Source organism: Manacus vitellinus, unplaced genomic scaffold (assembly GCF_001715985.3).
Source record: "Manacus vitellinus isolate BGI_N305 unplaced genomic scaffold, ASM171598v3 scaffold_133_pilon, whole genome shotgun sequence".
Lineage (NCBI taxonomy): Eukaryota > Metazoa > Chordata > Aves > Passeriformes > Pipridae > Manacus > Manacus vitellinus.
This window is the reverse complement of record NW_021938968.1, coordinates 5485-16281: the sequence shown is the minus strand read 5'-3', so window position 1 is coordinate 16281 and position 10797 is coordinate 5485. Positions and strand designations below refer to the sequence as shown.

Sequence of the window (10797 nt, the reverse complement as noted above, 5' to 3'; positions counted from 1 at the left end):
GAGTGTGCAGGGCCATTGGGCATCACTGCCAGCCCTGGTCACCTCAGTGTGACACCAGCACATCTCCTGCCCTGCCATGAGTGTGCAGGAGGCCGAGTTACCCTCACACCCCCCCAGCTGAGCTCTGCACCCTCCCCTTCAGAACAAACCACTCAGAAATGGGGAAATGAGCCCAAATCCACCAACTGGATTCGCTCGCGCTGCTGCCCCTGAGCTTCCCGGGGCCACTGGGACGTCATAAACCTGGAATAATCTGTGAGAACTCCGGTTCTTGTTTCTGCAGGTCTCCCACAGGTTCCCTCCCACTCGTCGTGCAGCTTGCGAACGGCCAGACCGTGCCCGTGCTCCCCGGCCCCCCCGTCCAGATGCCTTCTGTCATATCGGTGAGAGAAGCTTCCAGCACAGCCCCGTGTGGAGGAGGGGACGGGCCTTTCCCCTGCCAAACACACACAGACACTTCCATTTCATAAACATTAAAATCCCTCTCCCCCTCTGTGCGAGATAAGACCGGAGGAGGAGGAGGAAGGGGAGGAGGGAGCAGCTCTGGCAGGGCAGCAATAACGTGTGGATCACACTAGAGGGCAATAAGTTTGGGGAAAAAAGCAAATCCGTGCCCGGACAGATGGCTCACGCCATCGATCCGGGGCTGGGAGCTGCAGGATCCCTGATTAGCTGCTTCCATTTGGAACAGTGTGCCTGCACTGAAACCACCGGAGCTTGCAGGGAACATGTTGGTGTGTGCTGGCCAGGGGAATGGCCAGACCAGTCTCAGCTTGGGCTTCTGCACACAGAGAGTTTTCTGTGGGGCAGAGTGACTGCAGATCTGCCTGGGGGGGGTTGAGTGTGTCCTCCGAGCTCTCCAGCTCCTGATCCCCAGCCCTGGGAATCGTGTCTGTCCTGCTGGGCATGTCCTTGGGGCTTTGAGTGCACAAGGGCTAAAACCGTCTGCCTCAGGTGCACCTCTACTCATGGCCTGTGGGCATGGGAACATCCTCACCCCTTCCCTCCCTATTTGCAGTGCTTTGCCACCCATGGGGCTTATAAACATGACCAAATTCTGGTTTTCCCTCCCTTTGCTGAGGGAGAAAGCTCAGGAGGGGACGATCCCCTTTTGTGGGTGCTGTAGCAACTTTGCAATAGAACCAGGGGGGATCCAGGACCCTCCCTCTCATCCATGGCACGTACTGGTGGGGGAGAGCCCACTGGCAGGGAAGGGAAGGGAAGGAGCTGCCCCCCTCCTTGTGCTCCGTGCTGGGCTGGTTTGTTTGGGTGATTCTGGAACAGCCTCCGTGGCCACCAACGTGGCTGGTGGCCCTCAGTGACAGCAGGAATAACGGATGGCCGCAGTTAAACGTTTGTCAGGATTTATGGATGTGCTTGGTCAGGGAGTTACTGCAGAGCTGCTCCACGGAGCCAAAGCACCTCCAACTTCCCAACCCACGTGTCCCTCCCTCCCCCACAGCTGGCTCGGCCGATGTCCATGGTGCCGAACATTCCCGGTATTCCTGGGCCTCCCATCAACAGCAGCGGGTCCATTTCCCCGTCAGGACTCCCAGTGCACTCTGAAGCCAAAATGGTGAGTGTTGGGGAGGGGGTCACGGTCACGGTGTTGTCCTTGTCCCTCAGCCTTCACCACCACCTCCACAAGCAACTCCCGGCTGGAGGCTTTTCCCCCCCAGCCTTCATGAAGATTCCTCTGGAATCCTGTGTAGCCATCAGAGCAATTCCTGCTCCCAGCACAGGTGGTGGAAGTGCCACCAGGAACATTGGAGCACTCAGTGCTCGGCGCTGGCAGCACAGGAGGCTGTGAGTGTCAGGACAAACCCTGTCCCCAGCCTGGGGGCGGCTGATGGTAAAACTGGAGCTCTGGTTCCAGGATGGCAGATGGGATGGAGGTGGGATTGAGGAAGGCAGAGCCACAGGAGGAGAGGTTTGGGCTGTAATTCAGGAGATCCTGATCATGGTTTTCATGTCAAACCTGTTAACTAAGACTTTACAAGAGGAACTTTCCTCTCGTGGCTCCTCACAGCTCAGGCCGGGTGTGCACAGGGGGGAAGCCAAGCTGATGGATGTGGCACAGGGGAAGCAAAGCTGATGGATGTGGCACTTGGGGACATGGCTCAGCAGTGCCAGGACTCAAATGATCTCAGAGGGATTTTCCAGCCTCAGTGATTCCACGATTCTCTGAAGCCCCCATTTTTTGGGCTGGGCAGGTGTTTGCACACCCACCTCTCCCAGCAGTGCTGCTCACAGTTGCCAGCATATTGTCCCCACTCCTATTCTAGGGTCTGCAGGACTCAGGGGCAGATCAGAGCCTCAGGTGGGGAGAGAGATCATAAACTGAGGCACAAAACAGCCGTGCTGGCCTGGCTGCCCAGAGAAAGGACTTGCAAACCACGTGTGGATCCTTCTCCATCCCTTAGGACCCCTCTGTGTGTGCTCAGGAACAGTTGGGCTCTGCAGCCTGTTCAGTCCCTGGACTTTCCATGGAGCCTGCCAGCTGGGGAGGGGTTTGGTGCCAGTGGCAGTAGCAATTTTGGGATGTGACACCTGTCTGTTGGGTTGGACACTGCTCTCTCTTCGGGCAGACCAGATGGTGATGACTTTAGGTTGGACTCGAGTCAGCCGCAGCCTCTGAAGAGCCTGTTCCAGGCAGAGTGGCTCCTTGGGTGACAGGAGCTGCTCAGAGCCTTGGCAGCACGGAGAGCAGGTCCCCTGATGTCCCTTCTCCTCCTTCCACAGAGGCTGAAGGCCAGCCTGACGGCCTCCTCCTCGCTCAACGGCAGCAACCTGGTGGTGGGCTCAGCCAGCACGATGGTGACGGCGCGTCCGGAGCAGAGCCAGATCCTTGTCCAGCACCCCGACGCCCCTTCCCCGGCTCAGCCACAGGTCTGCTGCTGCTGCTGCCCCACGAGGCAGGGCTGGAGGTGCTGGGGGGTTCCTGGGCTTGGGGAAAGAGGAGGAAAACCGCAGCTCCCTCCCTTGCAGAATGGGTTAAAGCCCTGTTTTTCCAATACCGCTCACAGCCCACCAGGCAGAAGCTCCAGCACCGCTTTCATTTGCCTGACGAGGTCTGGAGTTTGGAAAGAATATTTCCCTCTCTTCTCCCTGCTCAATTACTGGGGTTAAACGCTCCCCTCTCAGGCAATCAGCTCCACTGGCTCCTGCCAGCCAGCCAAATGCCAGCCTTCCATCAGGATCGCCACCTGCTCCGTCACTTGGATGGGCTTCCAGAAGTTTTAATATCCATATGCTGCCCAACAGCGAGTGCTGGAGTGTGGCTGCACTCCCCGGGTGTAATTGCCCCTTGCAGTCGGGGCTGCTGCACCATCAGCCCTCGCTGGCTTTTCCTTTGTTCTCCCAAAATAAAACTGGGGAACGTGCGGCTTTACAAAATCCTTTGGTACCATTTACCTCCAAGAGCTTGTTTAGCTGAAGATACTGGGGGAAAGTTCACCCGAATCAACTTTTTAAGCAGATTGCCCACTCAGAAACTGCCATTTGCTCCGTGACACTCCCTGACCCCAAACAAGAGATGGCACCTTGGCGGGTACGGCAACGGGATCGAGCGGGACTGAGCTCTCCCAGCCGAGCTGTGGTGACACCGCTGTGTTCTGCCTGCCCCGGAGCTGCTGTTCAGTGTCTCCCACCTGCCCCATCCCCAGGTGTCCCCTGCCCAGCCCACCCCCAGCACGGGCGGGCGCCGCAAGCGCACGGTGGACGAGGATCCGGACGAGCGCCGGCAGCGGTTCCTGGAGCGGAACCGGGCGGCCGCCTCCCGCTGCCGGCAGAAACGCAAGCTCTGGGTGTCCTCCCTGGAGAAGAAAGCCGAGGAACTCACCACCCAGAACATCCAGCTGAGCGTGAGTATGTAACCGGGGCCGAGAGCAGCCCTTGGCCGGCGTTGGGAACGTCGCTCCCGAGGGAATGTCGCTCCGGAGGGAACGTCCGCCCCGTGCCGCAGAGCCCACGTGCGCTCGGGTGCTGCTCTCTCTGGAGCAGGATTGTTGCCTCCCTGACCAGGTTTCTCTCCTGGCTTTCCATCCTGATGGGTTGAAAAGCAGCCCTTGGGGGAAGAGCACCTCAGGGCTCATTTTTTTCTCCCCGTTGCCCCTGGAAAGGCTCTGCCCTCTGGCTGCCAACCTTGCAGGCAGCACATGGAGCCTCGGGAAGCAGCTGTTTTTCCCAGAGTGGAATTTCCCTGAGTGAGGGAGAGCTCTGCCAGCTCCATTCCCTGAACACTGGACCCAGCAGGGGGAAGCAGGGAGGCTCTGCAGACTGATTTTTCTCTGGAGAACTGGTTTTCCCTGGCTCTTGGCAGCACCCTGGCATGCCAAGCAGAGGTGCAGCACACCTGAAAATACAGATTTCACTCCCAGTGCCACAAGCCCTGTTAGGGCTCTCAGCACTGGCTGAGGGTGAGGTGAGGACTGAGCTTGGCTCCGTTCTGGGCCAGTGACTTGGGCACTGGGATCTTTACTGGAGCTCTGACCGTGGTGTTTTTATTCTCTTCCCAAGACAATTATAGAAACTATTTCTTTGGGCAGTGGAATAATCTGCTGTACAGGTTTTTGGGGAGCAGACCTGGCTCACAGGAGCTCACAGAGGTACTGAGAGCGTGGAGAAACTGCAGTGTCCCCCCATGGCCTGGCCTGGGCTGGGCTGGTTGTACATTCCCACGTGTCCCACCAGAGCCAGCAGCACTCCAGAGTGTCCCTCAGGCAGGTGACATTGGCAGGAGGGCTCAGGAAAAGCTCTGCCCAGGGTTAGGTGACTGTAGCAAGGGCTCTGCAGCTGGTGGCAGGGAAGCACTGCAGCCCATGTCCTAAATTCCTCAAATCCAGGAACTTTGCCAGGTGTTCTAGGGCTGGAGGTATCTCAGATTAGTTTGCAGGGTTCACCCTTGAACATCCTGGTGCTGCTGGGGCTGCTGTGAGTGATGCCCATGTGTGTTTGTCCCCTTCAGAATGAAGTGACGCTGCTGAGGAACGAGGTGGCTCAGCTCAAGCAGCTGCTGCTGGCCCACAAGGACTGTCCTGTCACGGCGCTGCAGAAGAAGACACAGGGCTACCTGGGTGAGTGATGGGCTTCTGCTGGTCCCTGTAACCTTTGAGTGGGTCTGAGCAGGTCAGGATTATGAGCTGTAAAGGAAGGGAGGGAGTTCTCCTCTCAGTCTGTGCCCCATCAGCTTCCAGTCACTGCAGTGAGAGGGCAGAGCTGTGTCACAGAAACACAGAATGCAGCACACGGCACATGGCATGGAGAATATAGAACACCCTGGGTTGGGAGGGGCCCACGAGGCTTATCCAGTCCAACTCCTGGCCCTGCACAGGACACCCCAAGAATCCCACATGTGCCTTGGGGCATCTTCTGCGGGTGCAGCCCCCACGCTGAGGAGGAGCCCCCGAATTGGCACTTTAACTGGTGCACGAGATCTTTTGAGGGAAGGAGGTGTGTGCCTCCCTCTGCCTCTCTGGTGTGGGATGCTGGACAGAGATCCACGTGTCTGCTTCTCCCTGGAGTCTCTCCCTGCTCCTGGCAACGTGCCAAGCACTTGATATTCTCTTTGAAGTTAAAAACTCTTGCTGCTCCAAAGCAAAGGCAGAGTCAGGAAAGGCCAGACTATATAAATGACATCATAGGGCTCCATAGCTCATTCTCTGCAATTCCCATCAAACTGGCTCAGTTTGGAAGCAGAAAAGCCTCCTTTTTTATCTTCTTTTCTTTCTTTCTTTCTTTTTTTTTTTTTTTTAAATGCTGCCTATTTCATTATAATCAACCCAGGAGCTAAACACGAGGATCCTGGGTCCTTCTGCCCTGCCTGCAGTACCAATTCCAGGCTGTGGTGCTGTGAGGCTTTGGGAGGACGCTGGAGTCCTCTAGTGTTGCCTGGAAAAATGGGAGGAGAGGCAGGGATGGATGAGAGGAGAGAAGGGAAGGGGGAACAGAAAAAGCCAAGGAAGCAAAAATATAAATTACAAAAAGCCAATGTCCTTGGGGGATGGCCCTTGATCCCCTCTCTGGGAATGTTGTCCTGGAAGGGTCTGGCCCAGCCCATTCATTGTCACTCACTGCAGTGACTCAGGGCCTGAGTGATGTGGTCGTGGCTGTCCCCGTGTCCCAGTCCTGCAGAACCCAGGCAGGAGACCTCATTTCCAACCCCCCCCTGTTAAATTCCAGATTTTACAATTCCTATTACTATTCCTCACAAGTCTGCCCACTGCAATAACAGGAATTCATGACACATCTGAATACTAAAAATGAGATTCGCCCCCTCCCCTGTGCCCCCCTCCCCTCTGCCCTTTTTATTGCTGAGATTTGTGGCTGGTCCTGTAACAAAGCCCCAGATTCCCTGATGGAATGGCAGCTGCCTCCTGTACACTTGGGTGGTTTATTTTTAATATCTTGTAAATCTCCTGATTTTGGGGATGCCAGATGATTACATTGCTCTGCTCAGCCTTCTCCAAGCCCGTTCTCCAACCTGCTGTGCTACCATGGCTTTCACCCAGGCCGAGGTTTCCCAAGGGAAGGTAGAAACCATCTGGGAAAGGGGAATGATGTCCAAGCACCTGATGGAAAACTGAGCCCCAGAGTCCATTTTCTGGTGCCCAGTGAGGTTATAAACCCCTTCCCTGATTTTTTCCCCCCAGTGTCAAGGGTTTCACTGTCTTGGTGTGGAAGAAGTATCCCAGTTCCTGCCTTAATTTGGCTTTTTCAAAGGAAAGTGACCCCATCCCACCTATAATTCATCTGCCCAAGTGCTCAGGAAGGAATTTCTTCCTGGCATCTGTGGATAATGAGTGTGTACCCCAAAGAGAGCTCTGACTGCCCTTGCCATGGGGTTTGGTAGCTCACAAATTATCCTCTGGGTGAGGAGCTGTGGGGGCTCCTTGGGGGAGAGAATCCAAAGTCCTGGAAGCTGAACAGAGCAGGGAAGAAGGGCTCTGTCCCCTCAGTCACGTTGCTTCAAAGCTACCAAAAGAAATGGGGCAAACAAAGGGACTCTGGTTGATTTTAATGTCCTGGAGAACAATTAAGAGCAAACCAGGTAATTTATATCAAAAATGCCCCGAAGAGCCCAGCCCTTGGCTCTGCCAAAGGGATTGTGTTTCACCTCCTCCTGTGCCCACCCAGCTGGTCTCGGGGCTCAGTGGCCTGGAGAAGAGGAGGTGTCATGAGGGGAAGTTAATTCCTTGTAACGAGGAAAAACATTGATTAGGATGAAGGTAATGCCAGTGCCACCCTCCTCGAGGTCCAGCCTGCACTTTGTGGCTTCCTGGCTGGAATTCAGGAGGATTCCATGGTGCTTCTCCAAGGGACTGGGGCCAGCAGGACCTGGGCAGGGTCGTTAGATCCCAGCTCAAAGCAGTTTCATTTCCAGTCCTTGAATCAGTTTTTGTTTCCAGTGCTTGGCAGCTTTTGCCAAACAGCTGCTTGGGGTGGGCTGGGGGCCTCGAGGGGCGTGCCTGGCCTGGTGGGGGGAGCTGGGATTCCACAGGAATCATCCTCTCTCTGCTCCAGGCTGGAAAGGTGAGCGTTCAACCCACACCTCCCTCCCCCGTAGCCTCTCTCTAACTTTATTTTCTTCTTCCCCTCCCCTCCTCCCCCGTCGGAGCAGAGAGCCCGAAGGAGAGCTCGGAGCCCACGGGCTCCCCCGCGCCCGTCATCCAGCACAGCTCCGCGTCGGCCGCCCCGAACGGGCTCAGCGTGCGCTCGGCGGCCGAGGCCGTGGCCACCTCGGTGCTGACGCAGATGGCCGGGCAAAGGACAGAGCTGGGCCTGCCCTCCCACGTCATCATGGCCCCACAGTCCCAGTCTGCCGGCAGATGATGGCCCGGAGCCGAGCACAGACTGACCATGGCCCTGGTCCTGCCCAGGGCTGGCCCACGAGGATTTTCGTTTCTTTTTTTTGGGTTTTTTTTTTTTTTTTTTGTTTTGTTGTTTTGGGTTTTTTTCCGAGTTAAGGGCAGCTCTGGCGCTTTCCCACTGCACAGCCTGTACAGTGCCCTCAGTCCCTCAGCTGGCACTGGGCAGAGCCCCCCCAGCTCCCAGAGCCCCCTCTGAGGAGCCCCCGGAAAGGTGGGCTGGCAGGGATCCGTCACGGTAACACTAAACCTCCGTGCCTGGGGATCCCCTCGGCACAGTCCCTGCTCCAAGCCCCCTCTCCCTGCCCCCTGCCTTCAGCAGAGGGGCTCAGGGGGGCTCTGACACTCAGTGCTGCTCCCAGGCATCTGCTCATCCCTGCTCCCGCTCCCTGAAACGTTGCACCTTGGCACAGGAGCCTCCTGGAGCTCTGAGCTTGCAGGGATCGAGGTCGGTCTCCTCACTCCCGAATTGCAGTGGTGGATCTTGGACACGACGGGAGTGTGACCGCTGTAAATGTGGCTGGGAGAAGGGGACACGTGTTCCCGGTCACCGGTGCCGCGCCGGGAGCTGCGGGTGCTCAGGTGCTGCTCCCACGCCGGGTGCTGGGAAAGGTACGGCCTGTCCAGGCAGCCACGGGGCTGCTCCCGTCTTCCCTATGGCAAACCAGTGCTGGTGGGCATCCACAGGGACCGGGCACTCTGGGATTCAGGGAAGGACCCAGCAGGCAGCGACGTGTGAGTCCCCCAATCCGGCATCCCGCACACCTGAGCGAACTCATCCCTCCCTTCCCAGGGATCGTCTCCCACACACGTGACCTCGATGACCTTAATAATGGTGGCCTTAAATCGTGGATTAGTTGCCTGTTCCGAGGGGAGGGAGCATGGGATGGTGTCTCTGCCTCTTCCTCACGATGATGTTCTGCTCGCGGTGATGGAGCATCCGTTGCTTCCCAGCCAGAGCAAACAAAGGATTCATGGAGCTTCTATAGTTCATGGAGTTCATAGGGCAGGTTAGGAACGCACCCTCCATGTTGGGAGACTCTTGGAATTGGGTCTGTTTTCCTGCCAGGTGGGCCTTGGGCATGTATGTGTCCATGTGTGTCCTTCTGTGCTTCCCGAGGTGCCGATTGGAGCCAGTAGTTTGGAAATGGGAAGGGGTTTCACGTGTGTTCAGGCTCTTGGAAGGAATCTTGTCATGGTCCATGGAGCTGCATCAGCCCTTGGTCTTCCTCCCCTTCCCAGGTTCCTCCTCAGCCAAGCCCTCCTCCCCCTCAGGTCGCACTTTGCCACTTTGGAGCCAAGTTGGTTTGTCCAAGTGATTTTTGTTTGGCTTCCCCAGACTTGGAAGGTTTCCAGGGACAGCAAAACCCAAAGCAAAGGCTGAGCAGGAAACTTGGGATCTCATCACGGACAGGGGAGTCCAGTGGTTTGGGTTTTTCCATGGATGGGATCTGTCTTCTCCCCCTCCCTCTTTCCCAAGTCTTCCTCACCTCTGCGGCCTCACCGACCACTCGTGGCCTGGGGTTGGTTTGTGTTGCTGCTCCTGCACTCCCCCTCTGTTCTCGTGCTCATCCCAACTCCTGTCTGCGGCTGGGGTCACATCCAGCCTCTGGTTTGGATCCCACACATCCCCCAGACCCGCCTTTCCCTCCTGCAAAGCTGTTCCTGCACAGTCCCTGGGTTCACAGGTGTTTCCAGCATTCCCAGTCCCAACCCAGGACGTGACCAGGCCATAGTGGATCAAGGGTTGGACTTGATGATCTCGGAGGTCCCTTCCAACCCAGATGATTCTATGATTCTAAGGGTTTGGGGCCGGGTGAGGCACAACAGGGGGTCAGGCCTGTTTTGGGGGGATCAGGACCTAAGACCAAGGGTTTGCAGGAGGTGCAGGTCTCATCCCATGGCGTGGAGGGAGTTCTGGTGTCTGGCAACTCCTCCTGGGCCATTCCAGCACTCAGCTCTGCAGGAAAACCTGTCTCTCCAGGAAAGTGTTGGTGGGAAGGGGAAGGAATTGAGCTCTGGGCTGGTCCCACCGCTGGTTCCCTGTTTGCTGCGGCGTCTGGGGGGAAGGAGAGACGAAGGGCAGTGGGGGCTTCACTGGCAGGATCAGGAGTGAGCAAAGGGTGGAGAGGTGGAAAATCTGGGACAGTGTTTGGATCAAAGGCAGCAGCTTCCCCAGCCCCTTGTTTTACCCTCAGGGAGTAAAAGTGGCTGGATTCTGTGTGATGGGAGAGCCAAGCCTGCAGCCCACAAAGGGCTTTTCCTGCCTCACCACTCCAGGGAATCCTGGTGGCCCCACTGGGATGGGGGTGCACGAGCAGCTTCTCTCCCTCTCCCTCCATGCCCTGGTGCCGTCAGTGCCACCCCATTCCCACATCTCCCATCGCCAGCGCTTTAGTGCCTTGAAAATTCTGCAAATCCAGGAAAAGGTGATTGGAAAGCTCCAAACCTGGGCAGGGACAAGCAGGGAACAAGCAAGGAACAAGGATTTGGCCATACCTGGACTTATTATTGCTTCAGTCACAGGGTTGGAGCTCCCTGTGCCCGTTTCAGGTGTGTTTTACCTCAAAGGCTGCCCTAGAAGCAGATCCCAGAGCGGGCTCAGGTCCCGTTTCTCGTGCTGGGATGGAGTTGGATGGTGCAAAGCAGGAATCCACAGGGATCCAGCCTCAGGAGGATCCTCTGCTCCCATCCAGGTGATGGGTGATGTCCCAAGAGTCACTTTGGGGCCCAGGGGTGATGCTCATCCCTCACTGGGGTCAATTCCCTCCTCAGGCTGGCATGGTGCTGGCGATGGATGTGCAGGGGGTTGGGGGTTTTTTGGGTGGGAAGTCAGATTTTCTGTCAGGTTGGTGGTGCTGGATCCCCCTCTGAGGACAGGTGGGATGAAAGTGGCTTTTTCTCCTCCTCCTCCTCCTCCTCCTCCTCCTCC

The 10797-nt window shown here is 56.9% G+C and overlaps 1 protein-coding gene across 1 annotated transcript in view; it reads left to right on the top strand.

The window, feature by feature from the left end:
• The window catches only part of LOC103753783 (cyclic AMP-dependent transcription factor ATF-7), a 52178-nt gene extending 41387 nt beyond the window's left edge, over positions 1–10791 (top strand). Inside the window, exons 8-13 of the mRNA XM_029957985.1 lie at positions 284–383; positions 1463–1576; positions 2743–2889; positions 3666–3863; positions 4967–5075; positions 7619–10791. Coding sequence (XP_029813845.1) covers positions 284–383; positions 1463–1576; positions 2743–2889; positions 3666–3863; positions 4967–5075; positions 7619–7830 — 880 coding nt within the window. The 3' untranslated portion in view covers positions 7831–10791. The remainder of the gene's footprint in view (positions 1–283; positions 384–1462; positions 1577–2742; positions 2890–3665; positions 3864–4966; positions 5076–7618) is intronic.
• The last annotated feature ends 6 nt before the right edge of the window (positions 10792–10797 follow it).